Source organism: Alligator sinensis, unplaced genomic scaffold (genome assembly GCF_000455745.1).
Source record: "Alligator sinensis unplaced genomic scaffold, ASM45574v1 scaffold814_1, whole genome shotgun sequence".
NCBI classification, from domain to species: Eukaryota; Metazoa; Chordata; order Crocodylia; family Alligatoridae; genus Alligator; species Alligator sinensis.
In genome coordinates this window covers 79,554-100,979 of record NW_005842352.1, presented here as the reverse complement: position 1 = coordinate 100,979, position 21,426 = coordinate 79,554, and the positions used below count along the sequence as shown (strand labels likewise).

At 43.7% G+C, this 21,426-nt stretch overlaps 2 protein-coding genes across 2 annotated transcripts in view; one reads left to right on the top strand and one right to left on the bottom strand.

Annotated features, from left to right (window-relative positions):
• The window catches only part of GALK2 (galactokinase 2), an 82,521-nt gene extending 70,673 nt beyond the window's left edge, over positions 1–11,848 (top strand). The window contains exons 8-9 of the mRNA XM_025210500.1: positions 266–467; positions 11,311–11,848. Of these exons, the coding sequence (XP_025066285.1) occupies positions 266–467; positions 11,311–11,518 (410 nt within the window). The 3' untranslated portion in view covers positions 11,519–11,848. The remainder of the gene's footprint in view (positions 1–265; positions 468–11,310) is intronic.
• A 101-nt stretch (positions 11,849–11,949) lies between these two features.
• FAM227B (family with sequence similarity 227 member B) overlaps positions 11,950–21,426 on the bottom strand; it is a 51,877-nt gene continuing 42,400 nt past the window's right edge. Inside the window, exons 4-7 of the mRNA XM_006029044.1 lie at positions 15,868–15,945; positions 15,128–15,202; positions 14,838–14,907; positions 11,950–12,021 (exon numbers count right to left, since the gene is read on the bottom strand). Of these exons, the coding sequence (XP_006029106.1) occupies positions 11,950–12,021; positions 14,838–14,907; positions 15,128–15,202; positions 15,868–15,945 (295 nt within the window). The remainder of the gene's footprint in view (positions 12,022–14,837; positions 14,908–15,127; positions 15,203–15,867; positions 15,946–21,426) is intronic.

Here is a 21,426-nt window from a genome sequence, read left to right as displayed (position 1 = left end):
TTATTATAGTCTTCTTGGCACATGCATAAAATTGTCAAAACTAAAATTATAAATACTTTGGTCTTGAGGTTTCCCAGTGTTAAAACAGAGCTTTAACGTAGAAATGTGTTGGTTGTAGCAAAAATCTTTGGTCTCTGGGTTCTAATATAAATTAGAAAATTAAAAATAGCTGAAAAATTTAAAACACTGAAGTTTCCATTGGTTCCTTTTCAGTTAGACATGTGCGCATGGATAATTAACATGGATTATTTTTCACTTTCTTTAGTCACCACCTTTAAATTGTACCAGCGTGCTAAGCATGTGTACAGTGAAGCTGCCAGAGTGCTGGAGTTTAAGAAGATATGTAGTGAGGCACCTGCCAATGCAATCCAGCTGCTGGGAGAATTAATGAACCAGAGTCATATCAGCTGCAGGGACATGTATGAATGCAGCTGTCCTGAACTGGATCAGCTGGTGGACATCTGCCTGTAAGTCCTGACAGCAATGAAAGTGAACTTCAATTGAGAATATGGTTTGAATTGATGAGAAAATACAACCTCATTAAGCTGTGGTAATTTAAAAATAGTTTCCTTCAGGGACATTTATATGGTCAAATGTTTACCCACTGACATCTGAGTAATGCTTATCAGATGAAGAACATTGTTTATAGGGTTACAGTGGACTGGGGGTTCAGATTGACTGCTCATCAAAATTCTCACAGTCTATTAAACTGACTTTTCCTTGTGAAGATTTCAGAAGAGGTCACTATTAGTTTTCTCATTTGTTATATATTCTATTTATCTTTTCCTTAACAAACCACTGCTGGCCACAATTGCAGTGTATTCTTTAATGTTCTGATGTTGCCTTAAAATCATAATGCAACATCATGAAAAGTCTGGTGCACTTTGACTGAAGTCCTCAAATGCTAGACTACAGACAAATGGTTAAATACTGAGTATGTTTTAGTACAGCTTTTACAAGAACTAACAGAGACAGCTGCCAAAATGTACGGTCATTGTAAAAGAACTCATGCTGGTCTCCTGGTGTTCCTTTATGTTTTGAGGGTTGGAGATCTGGAATGAGGAGCTTTCTAAGCTGGCAGTGGGGTAGGCGCAGCACCTAAAATTCTTTGGGCTGACCCTGATTAGAAAATTCTTGAGGTGAAAACCATGCAAGGAGCTTATTAAACAATGGATGTTAGAGGTGGGGAATTTATTTCACATAGTATTAGCCATAGGTACAAACTGGAACCCAAACCCTGAAGAGCTTATATTCCAAATAAAAAAGGCATTTCAGAAAAGAGATGAGCTGAACCAGAAAACACAGGCGATCACGTATGCCATCCTGTTATTTTCACGATCTTTATCCATAGTGGAAGATGAGAACTGGTTATTACAGATAATTTACAAGGAAAAATACAATTAACTACATGGTATTTGCGGTTTAGCTTTATCCAGTACTACAGAACCAGCATATTAAACTAAATAGTTTGGTTCCACATAATTTTCATGTGTAACTCACATGTCTAGAGCATCCAGTGCATTGTTAGCAAAGATATCATTGTGCTGATTTTGATCAAAAGTCCCTGGCTATAGGAAGAGTTTAATGGATTCAGTATGGCTGTATGTAATAGTTATCTTAATAGTGGCCTTTGGGATGCATAATGGCTTGGGGTTAAGTAGTTAAACAAAGCTTTATTACCCCATCACGAGAGAAGTGTATAGTTATAATCATATAGTGCCATGGGAGCACCAGACATGGAGAGTTTGCAGGATTTATGTCATGAACTATAGTTTCATTGTCTTTAAAGAACCAAGGTATTCTGTGAGACAGTGTTGTGCAATTTGCACTCTTGCTTTCTAAAGAGCTAGAAACCTCATTGGTTTGAAGATTTCTGTACTGGTAACTACATTTTTCTTGTTAAAGTTCAAATAAAACTGGTGTATGGTGACAATACAAATGTCATCAACTGGCAATTTGACACAAGCTTTATCATCCATAAGGTAAGTTATCCTCATATGACTCCCATCCATCAAGACTGTAAATCTGTATTAGTTCTCGGGGTATGGAAATACCAGCAATTTACTATGGGGTAAAAAGGGACTGAGTTTTACTATGTGCCTGCCTACATACACACAATAAATAGAAGCGAAACCCGGAAAACCTTCTCTTTCACTGAAGACTAAGCTATCACAGTTTAGCTTCCGCTTACTGTGGAATAAGAACATATACAAGAACAGATGACAGAAATAGGGTAGGGTATAATGGATGGGGCTCTAAGTTTTTTGTATGATGATACCCTTTATACATAAAGGCAGAATGCAGAATAGAGTGGTACTTTACAGGCTAGCTTGTTCAGAGAGGCACAAATTTTTATAGCCTACTTTGTCAGATGCTACTTTGTCATTCACGGCAGTTGACAAAGTTGGCTGAAGCCTACAAAAGCTCATGCCTCATGAATGAGTTAGTCTAAGGCAGGGGAAGGCAATTATTTCAGGTGGAGGGCTGCTTACTGAGTTTTGGCAAGCCATTGAGGGCCACATGACAGGCAGCCAAGGGCAGATAAATATTTATTTTCTCAATTTTTTAGGGGCCCCGCAGGCCGGATAGCATGGCCTGGCGGGCCGCATCTGGCCCATGGGGCTGCATTTTGCCCACCCCTGGAAGGTGCCAGAATGTTTTGCCTTCTGCCTAACTTCAGACTATCACTAACTACTTCTCTCTCCTTATATATAATGTTAATGAACATAGCTATTTTTTTATGATAGCCTCTATTATGTTCAAAGTGCTTTCCAGGCAGACAAAAACTTACAACTCCAGGAATCTAATTAAAAACTTTAGAACATTTAAAAGATTCTTTCATGTATGAATTATGAGTTCCTAAGGTCCCTGGCAGACATTACACTGAGGACATTATTAACCTGATAATCACATCCTAAATAGTAATCTGCCACATGTTCAAAACAGAAAACCAACCACAAAATTATCCCACAAAAATGTGTGATATTTTTGGGGCTGGTTTCCATTGTGCCTTAAATTGAACATGCGGTAGGGTCTCCACCATGCAGCCTGAAGCCAGCTGCATGGCGAGGCTTGGCTGACAGTTCCCCCATGCCAGCAGGCTGACAGCCATGTGGTGCAGCCCTTCATGGGGTTGTACCCTGCTGTTTTCAGGGTGCTAATTCTAGGGGACCTCATCAGGTGGGCTGAGGTGCCAGATCATGGGCAGTCACGGAGCTCCCCACAATCCAGCAGACTACCTTGTGCTACAACTCCCAGAGACCTGCATGCCAAGGTACTTGACACATCCCAGCCACAAGGACCCTGGATCCCCATGTACCAGAATGTTTAAAAACCGCATGTGCAGCTGAGCTGCACACAAGGTTTTCTAATATCCCAGTGCATTTCGTTCTGGGAAAAGCCCAATTGTAGTCCCATCTGATTATCAATCCCAGCCCTGGGACTATACCAAGATCTTGAAATGGCAGTTTGTCAGTCCCAGTCCCTGGACTACACCAGTTCCCACCACATTGCAAGCACCCAGCTTTCAACTTGATGGTGCAGCGGGTGTCTGAGATTGTGATCCTGGGATCCCCCTGCATTGGCAAGTAGTAATAGCAGAATTAGGATCTGATTCCCAATCCCAAAATTGTACCTGTTGCCATGCACATGTGACATGGCAGGATGTGTGACTGTTGGGATCAGATCTCATCGTGCCATTAAATGAACCACTTGTGCCAGGTACCTGAGATGCAGCAGAGGAAGGATTGATACCTATTTGAAAGTTTGATAGTAGTTTAATAACATTTTTATTTCTTTATAAGAGAAAAAACCCTGCATCTAACACACTATCCACATGCTGTTTATTGTTTATGCTATGGCTGACTGCATAATGGGATCAGCTTATTATACCAACTCAAACAATGGGACGATTCCAATGTAGCTGGCCAAGGCAGCTAAAGGGGAACTGATAGCCACTTTATATATAGAGTAGAAGACAACCGTGCTGGTTGAAGGCTCCCAACACTGCTGGCATTCACTATTCTTTGTTATGAAAATACTCTGGCTGCAATCTTGACCAGTACTAGACATAGACAGCCAGTTCTGTAACTGTTGCTGAAGAGGATAGAAGGAAAATATTAAAATGAAGAACTGCTATATTTTAAGTCAAATATATTACCAAATAGACAGCAGTAGGGAAGAGAAAATGAGCTGTGTAGCAGAAGGCATAGCCACACTGCAGGCTGCAGCATAGTACAGAGATACCCACACTAGCTCAGGTATCAGAAGTAGTCTAGCCAGGGCCACCTGGAGCTCAGTGTGATTAAGAAGCATGGAACTCCTTGGCCATGGACAAGCATGTTGCTTTTGTAGCAGTACAAAAGTAGAGTGGTATAGAGATCCAGACAGACATGCAGACCTCTCAGCTAGAACACTACCTTGTTGTTGGCAGTCCCTCCATATGAAGAGGATCATTTTCCAGTAAATAATGTCATTGGTGAGTCCAGAGATGACTGTGTGAGGAAAGAGAAGAACCCTAGGGAAGTAAATTGGTCCCACCTGAATTGCAAAGAACTCCGCAGGGCTCATTCTTCACCCAGTGTTTCAGGAGGGGAGGAGGAGTCAGCCAGAACTCCAGGAGACCCGGGGCAGGCAAAGCCAGAAACCGGAAGTGGCTGACTCAGGCAGAGACACGGCAGGGATAGCCGAAGGCACTGAGAAAGCAACAGAGACCGGGTTTAAGAGAAGCAGGTCTGCGGAGGAAGCTGCCAGGGGAGAGAACCCTGAAGGAAATGACTGGAGAGAAACTGAAACTGCCACAGGGCAATTAGAAGGTACCGTAAAGACATTAATAGCAGGGCTGAAGAAAAAGGGTAACATAAAGTTAGGAATATAAGGGCAGGAAAAGCGCCAGTTTGTTTTCATTCTCCTTTTCGTTAGAGTGAGAGGGAAGTCCTCCCAGATCGATAGTGCATTTACAACTATTGGGACAACAGGCCAGTAAAAGAACTGGCTAGGATTAATGGCAGGTCTGTACAAAGCTCTAAGCCAGGTGAAGTACAACCGGACCCATCTGAGCTATTGATTGGCCAGACCTAGAGACCTACAGAGCATTTTGTACTGCTTGGAGGCAGTTTGTCTAGACTACTGGATTAACACCTGGTAGAACGGGTGAGGGTGTAGGGGTTGGTGGAGCCCTCACTACACTAAGACAGATTTCAAGAGCGACAGTGTCAAAACCCACACGCCCCGGCTTTCTATTTTCTCCCATAACAAGAAGTCGTGACAGGAGAGATCGTGGACGTGTGAGAGAGTCCAGCAAGATGTCGCGGTGGACTTCAGCCCGCTAGCCGAGATGCTAAAACTGTCTTGGTGCAGAAGACAGAGTAAGAAAGAGAAGAAAGAGAAAACAAGGTGATGAGCACCAGAGACTGACGAAAACATAGACCGATAGAGACAAGCCTCTACCCCAGATAGGGCCAAGGTTTTGGGGTGAAAGCCCGCCATTGGACAGACTGAAGAGGCTGATCTGAGATCTGTATATTTAACTGCAGACATGGCAAATAGTTATGGGAGGAGGAAGAGGATCCCGGTGATGTCAGGTCACAGCTTTTCCCATCAGTCTCCCTCACTGGTCCTCCTCCATAATAAGACAAGTTTGCTCAAAATGTTTGAGACCTTGTCATACATCACACTGCCATCAGGGATGATTCAGTGCTCAAGTGTAGCAGGTATTGATGTTAACGTCACATGTCTTCAGACTGGCCTTCAAGGTGGAATCTCTTTTTTTGCCCATCTCTAGAGCGGTGTTCAACAGAGCTGGTGCCATACAAACATGGTTTCAGTGCTGGTGGTGTTTTCTTGAGATAGAATGCTGTCATTTATTTTTCTGTTCTCCCAACTGATATGGGGGATTTTCCAAAGACATTGCTGATGGTAACATTCTAAGGCTTTTAGGTGTTTACAGTATGTCATCCAAGATTTGCATTCATACAACAGGGTAGGAATGATAATAGCCTGGTAGATGAGATGTTTGGTTTGTATCCTGATGCCATAATTACTGAAGACACGATTTTGGAGACATCTAAAGGTAACACTGGCAGCTTTTAGCCAATGTTGAATATCACCTATGTTTTACTTTTTGGGAAAGGTGGCTGCCCAGGTAGGGGAAATGCTCAAAGTATTTTGGTTTTCATATAGTTGACAGTGAGTCCAAGCATTGCATATGCTTCACAGAAACAATCAAGAATGACCTGGAGCTCTTTAACTACTGGGCACACACGATACAATCACCAGCATATTGAAGACCAGTTATGGAAGAACAAATCTCTTTAACATCAACCAGTTACCTGTCCATGAGATGCAGGATGCTGACTCCAGATGGAAATCTATCAGCAATGAGATGTGGAATAGCTGTGATATTAATGGAAAAGAGTGCTGGTGCAATCACACATCCTTGTTTGATTCCAGTTCTAATAGTGAAGGGGTCTGTCTTCTCAGCTGGAGTGGTACCCAGTTACTGTGAAGGCATTCTGCAGTGTTTTCCAGCCACGGGGTGAGAGGGCGTTGCTCAGCCTTGCACCTGCCACCCATGGTGGGGTGGGGGAGGCAGCGATGGAGGGAAGCCTGTTAATGAACCTGATCACTGACAGCCTTGTGCCTCCTGCAGAGCACAGTGAGCAGAGCTGTAGCCCTACAGGATCAGGCTATCAGTGAGCACAGGCCTGGGACAGAGTTCACCTGTGGTAAGCAAAGCTGCAGCCCCCTCTTCCTCCCCCAAAAGCAGTTCTGTCCACTGTGGGGAAGCCCAGTTCTGCATTTATTGACAGCCCAGTCCCAGGGGAGTGGGCAACTTGGGGAGCAGACAGGCTGGTTACATTTCTGCCATTTTTATAGTGCTGCAGGAAGTGTGCATGTCTGTGCCCTCACTTTTGTAGTGCTACAAGGGCCCATAGATAGATAGATAGATGGATAGATATGTCTGTCTGTCTATCCTTGGCCTCTGCTGCCAGAGGTAGAATGCCTCCGTATGTGAATGAGGTTACTTACAGCTCTGCAATGCACTGCAGCCTGAAGTGTGGCTGTACCTGTAGAATCCAGAGGAAGAGGGCACTTAGGTGCAGGCAAGGGACTAGGATTTTATTATATGAAATTAAAATTAATCAAAACATTTCATTTCCATGGATCAAGCTGTAACAATGAGTGGAAACACAATATGTGCTCAAGCTACAGCAGATTTATTTCTAAATTACCAACAAAAGGAACCATATATGATGCCATAAGAATAGTTAAAGACTGAATTTTTCATAAAGGTGATTTATGAGAGTATGTCCATTGCAAGGAACAAATGCGTTATTTGTTCACTAGTCATTCCAGTTTTATGCCACACAGAATATATTTTAGTTAAGAAATATTAACATGCTTCATTTTCTTTGGGGTTTGACATTCCTGAAGCGTAGAGAGCACTTTGATAGGTATTTTATTACCTACTGCTGATTGTCAGAATTGACTGACATAGACTTTTATTTGACAGCCAAAAGTGACTTGGGATTTTTGGTGCCTCCATTTGTGGGTGCTTTACAGGGACCTGATTTTCAAAAGCACTGAGCATCCAGTCTTGGAAAAGACCCTCTCAAAGGATCTCAAATTGGATGCTCAAAATATTAGCACCTAAAATTACTAGCTGTTCTTGAAAAGTTTGGCTGATGTGACTAAGCTGAGACCAACTGTTTTGTAATTTAAATTCTTTACTTACAATCATATGCAGCTGCCAGGTAATTAAAAAAAATCTTTCCAAAAATACATTCCATAGCATTGCCTATGTCTATGGCATTCTCTTGCCTGCAAAGTATAAACTGCAAAGAATAATCTACATATCCAGATGTTTTCAGTTTTGCCTAAGTCTTTATGTTTTACTACATGCTCCCTGCCAAGAACAAAAGAGATCCATATTGGCTGTGGTTTGGAGGGCTGAAATGTTTAGCCACTGGTTAGTCAACATTTTTTGCACTTTCTATCTCATTTTAGTAATGGCCATTTTCTCCATTAGATCTTTAAAACAGATGGAACATATAATACAAGGAGTATATGAAGAGATTTAGAGCATGTCTATATTACAACACCAGCATGCCTGGGCCAGGATATTCCTGAGCACATCCCTCTTCCCCTAGCAACTGCTTGCACACTCCACTAGCAGTGTGCCAGTGAGACTACTTCAGGGGTGTCCTCAGACACTCCTGTCAAGCTCACTGGACACTGAAGTCTTGAGGGCAGCTCCACCCACATATTTTTAGCGTAAAGTATGTAAGCAGGTGCAGGTAGGTGGGTGCACATTTGGAAATGTTCTAACCAGGACGTGCTACCACTGTGGCAAAGGCATACTCTTAGGTGCACACGTTCCATTGAAAGTGACTCACATGTAAGCTCCTAAATCCCTTTTGTGCTTTTGAGTATTAGCCAGATGTAGCATCAGAGAGCAGCCAAATCCTGCAACTTAATAAATGATTGGTGATTTCCCTTAAGCCCCAGATATGAGTTTCTCAGCTTCATTAAAAAAAAAAGAAGAAGGTCGTAACCCTTGTAGTGAAGGGTGAGTCAAGTACAATCCAAAAGAACCCCAAGTACATATATTTTAAAATCACATCAGCAGTCACGGGTGCTCAGCCTCTCTGAAAACTAGGGCACTTGTGATGCGTCTAATCCACTGCTGACGCAGTCTTGGCGCACAGTGGCTTCAGCTCTTGCTATTTTTTTTTTAATTATATTTTATAACATTTTAAGAAATGACTAAGTAAAAAGAGACATCTGATGTGACCACAGAGAACTATGAAATCCAAAAAGGGTCAGAACAATTCTGACGATATTTCAGTGATTTCCACAGTCAAAAGCCAACATTTTATCTGAAATATAAAACTTAAATATGGAGTAACATGCCAAGTGAATTCAAGCGGTTGATTTAGCTGCCTCAGGGCACTGGATTGGGTCTGATGAAATCAGTGGCAGTCTTTCCATTGTTGGCTGGATTGGATCCTGCTTTTGAGGTCCTTGCTCACAAGGATGAGGGTGTAAAACACAGAACAAGACAAAAGTGCACACAAGCAAGAACAAATCAAATAGTGATAGGAAATAATGCAGGAGGTTAGACTCTTAGAGTCCCTTCTAACCCTCTGATTCTTTTCTGTGATTCTAGCACACTTACAATGGGGCCCAGATTCAGAAAAGCACTTCTAGTTGGAAAAAGGACTTACCCACATGTTCCAATTGAGCATGTTTAAAGTGAACCATACAGGTAACTGCTAAGCCTGTGTGAAGTGGCTAGTATTTGCTTCAGATTCAGATTCAGCTGATTTGGGGGACAGTGATTCAATTCAGTGCTTGAATCACTGCCCCAAATCGATTCAGCCACATCTGATTCGGAGATTCAGCTGCTGCCGAATCAGCCGAATCTCCGAAGCAGACAGGCACCATCCCCGACCTGCTCTCAATGGCTGCCCCGCCTAGCCCCAGCTTCTGGCTCCTTTGAAAAAAAGCCCCCACTCACAAGCCCCCTGACCCCTGCCCACTCTCCCAGCCCCCCCATGGCTGCCCCACCTGCCCCAGCTCCCGGCCCTTTAAAAAAACAAACAAAGAAACCCTGGTCTCACAGGCTCCTGCCAGGCCGGGAGGCGATCTCCACTTCTCCCCACTGTCCTGTGCTGCCTGGGAGACTCTGCCACGAGCCCCCAGAAGCCACAAGGCCACTACAGGAGCCGGTGAGGCCAGGGTTTGTTTGTTTGTTTTTAAAGGGCCGGGAGCTGAGGCATGCAGGGCAGCCATGGCGGGGGGGCTGGGAGAGCAGGTGGGGGTCGGGGCTCGTGGCAGAGCTCCCCCCCCATGCAGCATGGGGCAGCAGGGATTATTCCCCCGCCTGGCAGCACCCAGTGACTAAGGGTTTTTTTTTAAACAACCAGGAGCTGGGGTAGGTGGGCAGCCATGGGGGGACTGGGGGAGCGGGCAGTCCTCTAGCCCCGCTCCCCCGCCCCCTACTTAGCAGCATGGAGTCTGGGTCCAGCTCCCTGCTGCAGTGAGCGGGGCGGGACTGCCCGAATTGTTGAAGCTCTCTGAATCTTTTCCGAATCAATTTGGAGAGCTTTGAATATATTTGGACCTTTTAATTAGCTGGGGTCATCTAGACCCAGCACTCTTGCCTGCTTATGCAGGGGGTCGGACTCGATGATCTATTGAGGTCCCTTCTGACCCTAACATCTATGAATCTATGAATTGGTCCCTTGATTTGATTCAGATTTGGAGATTTGGCCACCGAATTGGGCAGATTCTCCTCTTGAATTGAATCAGCACCTGAAGCTTCACACAGCCCTAGTAACTGCACCCCTGAGTCAAGAATTAAAATCCTAGTACCTTAAGAGGCTGTGCATATGAAAAGTGGCCAGAAATTATTCAACGTCAATGATCCTTGTCCTTTGAGATGTTACTAACATCATGTCCATTTTCTCTGCTTACAGCCACATTCTAGGGCTGGGGAACCTCACAGATCCACCTTGTTGCAGAAGCGTATCAAAATAAGTGATCCATAATTTGGGTTAGAGACATCCTGAGAATAGGCTTTCTGATAAGTTTCCCAGTTCATTCTACTCTAAGATGGGTTAGACATGTCAGAAGAGGTATCTAATACCAGGTATAATCCTCCTATTTTTGGATTTGGCTGAAGGCAGGGTGTGCAGAAGAGAAGAAAATTCTCAATTTTTGTTTTTAAGGTAGAGCAGATCACACAGGGGCTGGGGAATGGGACTCTGTCTGACTTTCTGGGGAATTTTTCAGTATCCCTTTGTTTCCTTGCTGGCACTGCATACAGCTCTGCAGAAGCCCATGAATCTTCAGAATATTTTAGATCTGCCTCAGAAGAGCAAAGCCATGGCAAGCTACCAGTGCCAGACATGAACATGGCTTGCATGAAGCTTGGACAATTTGTTCAAAAGGTTCTCCTGTTTTATTTTTGCCACATCATATTGCTAATATATTTTTCCTCTCTGCTGTGCTTTAGCCTATAAAAGAGCTGATCCCCAAGCATCTAAAAGAGGCTTAGTTTTGCTGTTCATGGTAACAACTATATTGGTCAAGCTGCCAGAAGATCTTTGTCCAAATCATTCACTGCAAAGAGCTGAAATTGCTCATAGACAAGTGTGCCTTACACAGCTGTTGAATTTAATAAGAAAAACATGCATATTGAGTCCTACGTTCACATGCACTCTGTAAGCATTGTATGTCTGACACATTATCTTTTTGAATTTTGGCTTATCATTCCTGAAATGGTTTTTTTTATTATTATTTTAGGCAGTTTGGGGCCATAGGGTCACGCCTGACTGGAGCAGGATGGGGCGGCTGCACTGTGTCAATGGTGCCTACTGACAAGCTGACTTCTTTCCTAAAAAATGTGGAACAAGCTTATTACAAAACTGATGACCAAAGGTTAGCGCTGGAGAATAATAGCCTGTTTGCTACCAAGCCCGGAGGTGGAGCTTTGGTTTTACTCGAGGCCTAAAGAACGTAAAAATTTGAAAGAAACTATGTAGGCCATTTGGGAACTGGCAGGACTTCCCATGCCACAGTAAATTAATCCCTTTTCTGTTTTAGATTAAAATGAGCAGTTGCTATTATCAAGATACATTTCTAAAGAAACAATTAAAAGAGCTCTCTTAGGCTTTACAATGTATTTTTAAAACCTAAAAATCTCTCCCCAGCTAATAGTATCCTAAATGCTTATTTCTCTGTGGATTGTATCGTGTATACATTGATTTGGTGAAACATACCGATTTGAAAAATTGAAATGAACAAGGCAGACAATTAAAATAAAGATGCATACTTTTCTTAATGAATCTTTCTTTTCTACCAACATAGAGGTAAGTGGCAGTTAATTGAGCTGTGTCATTGCATAAACCCAGATAATATGTCACCCCTTATCTCAGACCTGTTTTAATGCTGGGGTTTATTCATTTCTTCTAGCACGGGAATCAGGCTGCTGGATTTTTTTTTAATTGTTGCTTCCTATGAAAATAAGACCAAACTGAATTACACAGAATTTACTATAGAAGTTTTAATGTTCTGCAATCTAAATAAGCAACGTTGTGCTATTATTTATTGCTATAAGATTGAATAAGTACCTACATCAGGGGTGGGCAAAATATGGCCTGTGGGCCAGATCCAGCCTGCAAAGGGAGTTTATGCAGCCTGTAGCAGGTCTCTTGGCTCCACCTGGCCCAGGCTTGTGTGGGGGCAGCCTGGGCCATGGCACATGCAGCTGGTCCCACCACTCCCAGATATGCAGCGGGGTTGGGGCTAGCCTCTGCTAGAGTGGCAGACTCTGCTTCCCAGTATCCCCAGCAGCAGCAGCTCCTTCTAGTTGCCACTGCCAGACCCAGCTCTGCTTCCCAGGCACCCTGGCCCACCCACGCCACACCCACTGCCGGGAGCACTGAACAGAGTGGGTGGATGGGGTCTACATGGAGACCAGCCTGGGACCCCCTCTGGCAAAGTGCATTCATCTGAGTGGATGGGATGAGGCCATGGGTGGGTGGGGATCAGTGTCCAGGAGCAGGACAGGCAGCTGGGGCTGGGGCAGTGACAGCATGGGGCCGATGACATTGTGACTGGATTAAGCCACCCCACACTGCTTGGCCATGCTGCCTGCAGCCATGTTGTACTGCAGCTGCCCATGCGTACCTGTGTTGGGGCAGAAGCCAGGTCGTGGGTATGCACTCTGCCTTCATCCCAGGTTGGGCCAGTCACGATCCGCTGTGCAGGGAGTGGATCACAGCTCTGCCCCAGGCCCCATGCTGTCACTGCCTTGCAATCCTGATCCTGGTCACAGTCCTGGCCTTGCCTGCCTGTCTTGCTCCTGGATGCTGCTCCCCACCCACCTGCAGCCCCATCCCATCCATTCAGCCAAGCATGCCCTGGCCACTTAGGAAGTTTTGATGAGCTGTTGCGAGTGGTGAGGATGGGGGTGCTGACATGAACCTGCAACAGCTCACCAAAACTTACTAAGTGGCCCTCCAGCCCAAGTAATTGCCCACCCCTGCCCTATAGGCTGTAATCAAGCATCAAAACCCGATTGTTTTAATTGGTGAAATGACAGCCCAGCTCTGAGCTTACTATAGCTGCTATTCAGAATGTATTTAACAGACATTGAGGCAATGGCAATATGAAGAAGCTAAACCATGGGTTTTCTGGTTTCTTGACCAAAGCAGATGACCATAAGTACCATAAACAGAAGTCAAGAGAGTCGCTCTATTTATAATTCCCATTTTGCACTGTGTAACTTTTTCAGAAATTTGCCTTCTGAACTCTACATTTTTCCTGCTTGATTTTAGTGCAAAGGCGGCATGTTTGGAAGATTCAACAGAATCTGTAATATTTTTGAAAGCACACGAAACTGTGCTTTCCTGTAACTCACTAACAAATGATCAAGTGGACATTATAGTGCTTGGACTACTAAAAAACAAGTCATCTATTAAACTTGATACATGTTTGCAGAAATCTGTCAAGTAAAAATGCTACAAGAGCTTGAGACCTCTTGGCCATTTACAGAACTTAATTTTTTGTTATTTTTTTTAAATGTCCATTGAGAAAAGTTTTCACACAAGCACTTAAATAAAATGCAGGATTGATATGGGGCAGGTCTCACCCAGATAGATTAGGAAGATTCCTTCCCCCAGACCTGGGCCTCCAAGCTGCAATAGTAATAACAATCTAGCAATCATGCAGATCGCATCCAATCTCCTGTCTAAGGAAAATGGTTGTGGCTTTACACAGCCCTGGATTTGAATGTACCAGCCTGGCCCACTCATTCCTCAGACTGGTGAGGAAGGAGCCTTGGGAAGCTCTACCCACCAGTGTACAACTTTTATCCCCTGGTCCATCGTAGTGGATCCTCATCAGAGGTCTTGCAGCTGCAGGACCATGAAGGGTGGGGAAGACTTTTCCCCTGTACCCAACTCTCTAGAGATATGTGTGAATGTCAGAAGAGATGGACAATACATTACCCAGGCTGTCTTGGTCAAAAGTGATTTTTCAAGTCCTGTTCATTCGGTGTAGACCATGTGCCAGAAATGAATACAGCAGATGGCCAAGGACCAGCACAGGCTATCAGACCTTTTGGGGAGTCTCCCAGGGAATATGTAATGTCAGCATAACCAACAGAAAAATAGCTCTGCTTTTTTGAGGAGGGGAGGTGCAAAAAGAGAAGAAAGCGAAACAGAGAACACTAAAGATCAGGGATATCGGCTGACAGACAGGCCTGGGCAGCTGGGGGAATAAGGCAGGTGGAGGAGGAAGAAAAGAGGAAAGAAAGTGAAAGGAAAGGAAAGTGCTAACGGCTGCCAATAAGAATAAGAAAAGCAAACCTCCCCAGGAAGGTTCTAAGCTTGATATAGGCCTCCTGTATGACCACCTGTGTATGGTAATGGGTTATATGCTATTAATATGGAGCAGATGTGCAGATTTTCATCAAGACCTGCAAACAGATATGTAAAAATCAGTGGATGGCAGGCAGGGATCTCCCAGATCTGCAGGTCAGGCACAGAAATCTAAGAAAGAACTTGGCTTTTGATTTCCAAATGACTTATCTTTGCTTTTATTCTCCATGTCACTCTTATCTGATCTCAGGAATTATGTTTGGCAGATGCTTATTATTTATTCTCCCTTTACAAGCATATTCAACTCAGAGTACAGTTAACTATCCATATCCTGCTTTTGAAATACCTTGATTCTAGATTATACACCCAGTTCATCTGAAAATCATTTTTATTGCAGAAGGAAAATAGAGAGGTTGTATTTAGTATTATATCCATTTAAATACATACCAATTCATTCATTAACAAATCTGTGCTGAGCCTTAGTTCAGTGGGGTGCATGGACTTGTTCTCTATCAGTCTAGGAACAAAACAAACCAGTTTTTATTAGCAACATTTTTGTTTAGGTGCAGCAGGACATGCTTTATAGTCTCTGAATATCCCCAAATGTGGAGACATGTTTCTCAGGGAATATCAAGGTATGTTAAGTTTCAGAACTGTGCTCTCTGTAATTGAAAATGAAAATGCTCATGGGGAACTAATGAGAAATCCTAAGGTAATTTAAAAGGGTGAATGCAAACCTTTGAAACTGCTGGTCAGTTTTTTTTCTTTGCTGTTTTATTTCTTCAATTGCTTCTTTATGCTTGTTCTGCTGTCTGCAAAGCCAAAATTCAATATGTAAACATATTATACTTCAACGAGAAATCCAAACTACTCAGAGTTTACACACAAAAAGGCACTCAAGCATTTTTAGGCAGTCACAAAAAAAATGTCCTCCCAAATAAAGAAAAATGAAGCAACCTTACAGCTTTGCTTTGCCTGTGAAGAAGTAGTAACAGAAAAACTAAAAACCTTCAGAGTGACATCAAACAGTATATATTTAAGGAACAAGTAGTGGTAATACTGCTACAAAACAGTTAAAGCAAGACTTTGGTCTGGAAGCAAGTTCCTAAAGTACGGGGACTCCTCCAGCTTTCCAAACAAGGTGGTAAGGCTTTCTAGATTTGTGATTTCTTAAATAATATATTGTCTTAGGTTTCTTCTGACTACAGTTGAGAAAAAGCATTTTCTGCCCTTTTCTGGAAAAAGCATCCAATGTAGCATACTCCTTTCATGTACTTTGCTTAAAAAAAAGCACTGTGAACCTTTCTAAAAGCATATAGAATGGAAATACTGCCAGGCTTTTAATAGCAGCAGCATTGCTTGGTGCCATATTAATGTACATCTCACTATAAATGTAACCCCTGTCCACAGCCCTAGTATCCATAGCATAGTATCACTCTAAAACCCCTATGTATTTTACAAACTGCTTTAAACTTACACAGTATAATCCTCCTGGAATTCCTTTCTGAGCCTTTGTCTCTCTTTAATAACATCTCGATAAGTTGGAGCAACTGGCGTGCTGCTATTTCAGTCAAGTGAAAAGATCTATGTTTTCAGACATTTGGAGAAATTAGTTGGTATGCTAAATCCCAATCAAGCATACATAAAGGAAAGCCAAAGAAAGTCACAGCCAAAACAATAGTCAATTGAGATCTGCAGTGTCATAAAAGAGGCACTATAACAACAGAACTATAACTGTTACTAGTACTGAATTAACACTTATCACAAATATATATGAATGAAATATCTCATATCTATGAGATGGTCAAATGAAATGAGCTGTAAAAAGGATTTCTACTAAAAAATCAGAAGACAAACACAGATTAAGATTTAGCATTATTTGTGCTGTAAAGCAGGTGGAATATTACATTACAGATTAAATGTTAATTTCAAAACAGTTTCAGGCCCAGTTAATAGTTGGCTGGCTCAGGATAGACAACAATACCAGAGGGAATGAAGTATCATAACTGAAAATTGTTTTCTGTGATACAATTTTACTAATCCAGATTGAACAATATTCCCCTATGTATTGGGTTGTCAGTCAAGCCTAGGCAGCCAATCATCCATTCAGACTACAACCTCAGCTTTTGTGTTTGAGCCAGACTTGCCTCTTAATCTGATTTTGAAAGTATATTACCCTTAAACCAAAAACAAATCATCATCTCTATCCCTGATCTTAGCCCTCTGCTTCTAGGCATTTGTTAGAAACCAGTTTTCTGGGAATGATGTTCCAGTTTTCTGAAGTCTATATTAGGGATGTCAAACAATCAAAAAATGTGATTGCGATTAGTTACATTATTAAAAAAATTAGCCGCAATTAATTGTGATTTAATTGCACAGCTAAAAACTCAAAATTATGCACAATTATGCAGGTACTTTCTTTGGTTGGGGGGTTGTGTGTGGGGTGTGTGTGTTGGGGGGGAATTTATGAAGGTGTAGGGAGCTGTGGGTGTGTTTGTGGGGTTGGCACCCAGGAAGGGGGGTCCCCACACACCCTGGCAGGATGCGGGGTACTGTAGGTCAGGAGTGAGGGCTAGCAACAGGGCTGGTGGGGCTGTGGCTTAGGAGTCAGGGGTAGACAGACACACACACAGACAGCACCCAGCAGGTAAGTCTGTGGAGCAGGAGGGACAGGGGGCAAGGGAAGGGCAGGAAAGCAGATCGAGGCCCCCATAGTGAGGGAGGGAGTGGGGCAGGGGCAGGTACTGGGGTCAATGGGGCCCCGGGGTCAAGGTGGGTCACGGGATGTAGCCACCGATGGCTTGTCCAGGGGCATGGTGGGGTGCCACTCCCTGCCGCTGCGTGCACCCCAAGGGAGGCACATGCCCCCCTGGATTTGTGTACAGGGTGGAGGTGGGCTGCCTGCTGCAGGCTGGGGCACTGCACCTGCTGCCTTTGCCCTGGGAGCCACGCGCTGGCCACACTGCACACCCTGCCCACCCGGCAGCAGGAGGCACAACATGGTGTTGCGTGACTCCTGGGGCAACAACAGCAGGGTCCAGAGCTTCAGCTCACAGTGGGCAGCCCACCTCTGTCCTGCGCACAAATCTGGGGGGCACATGCCCGCCATGCCTCCTAAGGGTGTGTGCAGTAGTGGGGAGCCACGCCCTACCCATGCACCTGCCCCGGCCCCAGGGCCCCATTCACTCCAGTGCTTGCCACTTCCCCACCCCATCCCTTACTGTGGGGGCCTCAATCTACCCCCTTCCCCCACTGCAGCCACCCACAGCCCACCCCCAGGCTGCACTGCGGCCCTCTGAGCTGCCACTGTTGTTCCACTGGGTGGCCCGGAGGTGGTGGAGTGGAGCCCAGGCATGGACTCCAAAACCATGTTAACACAGAAAAAAAATGCAAGAACTGATTAACGTATTAATCGTGCACATTAACTGTGATTAATTGACAGCCCTAATCTATATATCTAGACCAGTGATTCTCAACCAGGGTGCCACGGTACCCTGGGTTGCATGCCATGAGATGAATTTAAGGGTACTACAGGGTATCACTCAATATTAGCACTGTTAGGTGTGCTGACACCTACACATGATTCATAAGATAAACCCAGAGATTTCAAATAGGAAGCCATAGTGTCAAAAACATTCTGACCTGCTGTGGTCTTTCCAAGTTCTCTGCAATAAAAGCATTGTTCTATTTTTGTTCCTGTAGCATGCTGCTGGCTTAGAGAGACTTGGAGCAATCTGCTACACATCAGGCTATAGCACTCTGCAGGCTGGCAAGGACCACAGCCCAGCTGCAGGCAGTCAGAAGTGATTAGAGGCTGCCTAGGAGGACTGGGCTAGTTGATACAGATAATTGGCTGGCCACAGAAAGTTAAAAGCTTCCAAAAGAAGGGAGCTAAGGGAAGAGACAGCTAGAGAAAGGGAAGATTCTGAGGCGAGGAACTGCAGCATAGAGCAGAAGTAGCTTTCTCTGGGCCTGGGAATAGACCAGAGGGTGAGAGAGAAGGCTAGAAGCAGCAGTGCCACAGAGTTAATGTTTAATCCCACAAAGTATGAGACCCCTCAATCTTCACTGGCATCAGCATCTTGTTTGCCAAGACATTCTGCAAAACATTACATTGTTCCCATTCAAGATACCAAGCCCAGACATCACAACAGTCCCACTGTCATCACCAACATATTTACCAAGACAGTTCCTGCAATTCATGCTAGTAGCAGCACTTTATTTACTATGAGACAGGGGCAGCCATCCTTATCCACATAGAGCAGAACCTAGTTTCTCTAGTAGTCTCATTTACAGCAAGATGACAATACTCAGCATGAGTAAAGATGGTGAAATGTGGCTCAAAAGACTAAGCTATCATTTCACTTTAAGATCACTAAGTTTTTGGTAGACTTACTGTTCTAGAAATATTTTGCTTTGTGACTTCTTTGGATTCTAGGCACAGGAAAATGTCAGGCTGCGACATTTAAAAAAATGCTTTAGTCCAAAGTATTAGAAAGATTCCAGTGGCATCACAGTTAAACGAATGACAAGCTTTGCTATTGATTTCAGTGGATCCAGTCTTTCATTTTTACACTCCATCCCTTGCAGTTCAACTTCTGGGGAAATGTCCCACAAAAACATCTGTGATAAAGGTATTCAGGGGTTCACAAGAAGTTTATGTTACATGCACTCCAGATTTATACTACAGATAATCTTCAAAGCAAGAGTAAAAATATTTGGAATTAGCAAATGAGGTTGCAAGTACTAAACCCCTTGAATTGATTCATTCATCAATTCAATATTCTGCTCAATCATAAAAACATTATGGAAATGAAATGGGAAAAAACCTTAGGATAATTTAACTTTGATAGTTAAGAAGTGGTAGCTGATGTGGAAGCAAAGAATGGGATGAAGATTTATTGAAAATTTATTTTACTGGATTTTGTGTAATCCACATACATAATCCATGCTTTCCACGGTGTTATTTCTGCTGGCCAAGATCACATATTAATATTGAAAGGGGGGGGAAGATGTGCAGTCTATCTAGACAAGAGTACCTTCCTGCACTTGGCACATAAGGCTCAAATAAATTAATAAAAATTAGATGTACTTAAGGCTGAAATACATTGGTGCTCCACCAGCTGCCATCTCTTCAGATAAACTGTATGTGTTGTCTTAGCTGATGATCAAGACAAAAGGTTCATCAACTCCAAATTAGTTTTTCAAAGCATCCTGAAGCAAATTTGGGTGGAACTTTTAATACAATTCCCACTGATGATATTATTATATATTTTCTTTTTGCCTGATGTCCTGTAATGCAGTTCTTTTGTGTCACTACAAATCTGGTCTCCTGGGCCCCTATATAATCTTTTTATGTTCTCTGTTTATTTTTGTTGCATGTGACAGACACACATTTAATTTTGCAGGTTATTCTACTTGAATTCTTATGTCATTTCTTCATTGCTCAAGCATCAATAGTAGTTGAATTAACTTGAAGTCAGTTAATAGATTAAGATCTCCCTTTGGTTTCCCCTCTAGATGAACACCTTTAATTGGAAGCCTTCATTATCTTTCTTTCTTATAAGCCTTTTTCTTCCTTCTCTAGAATATTGTGATATGGTTTGAGAGTCTGGGATTTCAAACAAAAGAGAGAAAAACAAGCACCTTCAAATAAATAAGTAATTTACAAAAAAAATCTGTGTCCTTGTAAAGTGACCACAGTAACTCAGCAATGGTCTTCATTTACGTTTGCTATATAATGGCTTCTCAATGAAAACATTTCAAACAAATGCGATGAAGAAAATCCATCCTTGAGGAAGAAGTTAGGAAACAAGAACTATACAAGCGACCACATCTTTGTGAAATGCCATGTCCTTCAGAAGAACCGGTGGGTTCTGTGGGAGGGTTTCCAATACCTCCTTAAGGTTACGTTGATTTACACAGTTGAACTATAAACTTGATCTGTGTAATCCATATATGAACTATAACCTTGAAAAATTCAGTCACAGATGAGAGCTGAAGATCGTAAAAAACATTTACATTGTTTTTAAACTTACTTTGACCAAGGCTGAAATCCAGGGGGTATTTCCAGTTCAACTGCAGTATAATTATTTGTAAAAGTCACATGTATCAGCACAGTACGGACAACAAGCTTTCAAAGACCTTTTATTCAGTTCCCCCCTCTCACAAGGCCAGCAGGCAGAGCACAAGGTTGTGGACCCATGTCCTGACCCCAGCACTGCTTCTTCATGGAAGTTAACAGATGTGCCTGAAGGCTAAAAGGGGAGAGTTGGCCATTGTTGGAATTGATTTTTCAATACTTCCTTTCAGGGAAACAAGATGCCAGATGCCAAGACAATTACTAGATTCTTGCTCAAAAAACCTAAGGTGCACTTAATACCTCAGTGTGACAAACTTCAAAATTACTACCTTGTCTCTGTAATCTTCAGATTATGACTAGGGATCCAGGTTTCCTGTTTTTCATGGAAAAATGGAGAAAAATGCTGATTTCCCCCTTTACCCAAGGAAAATGCAGATTTTTCATTTTAATGGAGAAGCCCATAGTTTTTGCACTTTTGCAAAGACCTCTGCAGGCTGGCAGAGTTGCAACCTGCAGAGGGCTGGGGGGAGCAGGAGTGGGGTGGTCAGGCAGGGGACTCAGACCCCCTGGCAAGCAGCTCCTGCAGGTAACTCTGGTGTGGGGGGAGGGGAGGGGAGGCGGGGAGGAGGCCCCCATAGGGAGGCAGGGAGGGAGTTAGGCAGAGCTGGGGCTGGGGCTCCTGTCCAGCTGGGCAGTGTGGGGCTTGGGGCCCGGGGCTGGAATACGCAGCTTCAGGGCCCTGGCAGGGAGCGAGACTGGGCTGCAGGTGGCTTATCCGGGGGGCGGGGCTGAGGCCGGCTCCCTGCCATTGCGCATACTCCTGGGCGGGAAGGGGGGGGGAACCCGTGCCCCCAGATCTGTGTGCGAGATGGACACGGGCTGCGTGCTGTGGGCTCAGGCTCCCCACACAGCAGCTGAGCAGGTGTGACCTGGCATGGCAGGGGAGAGCGGGGC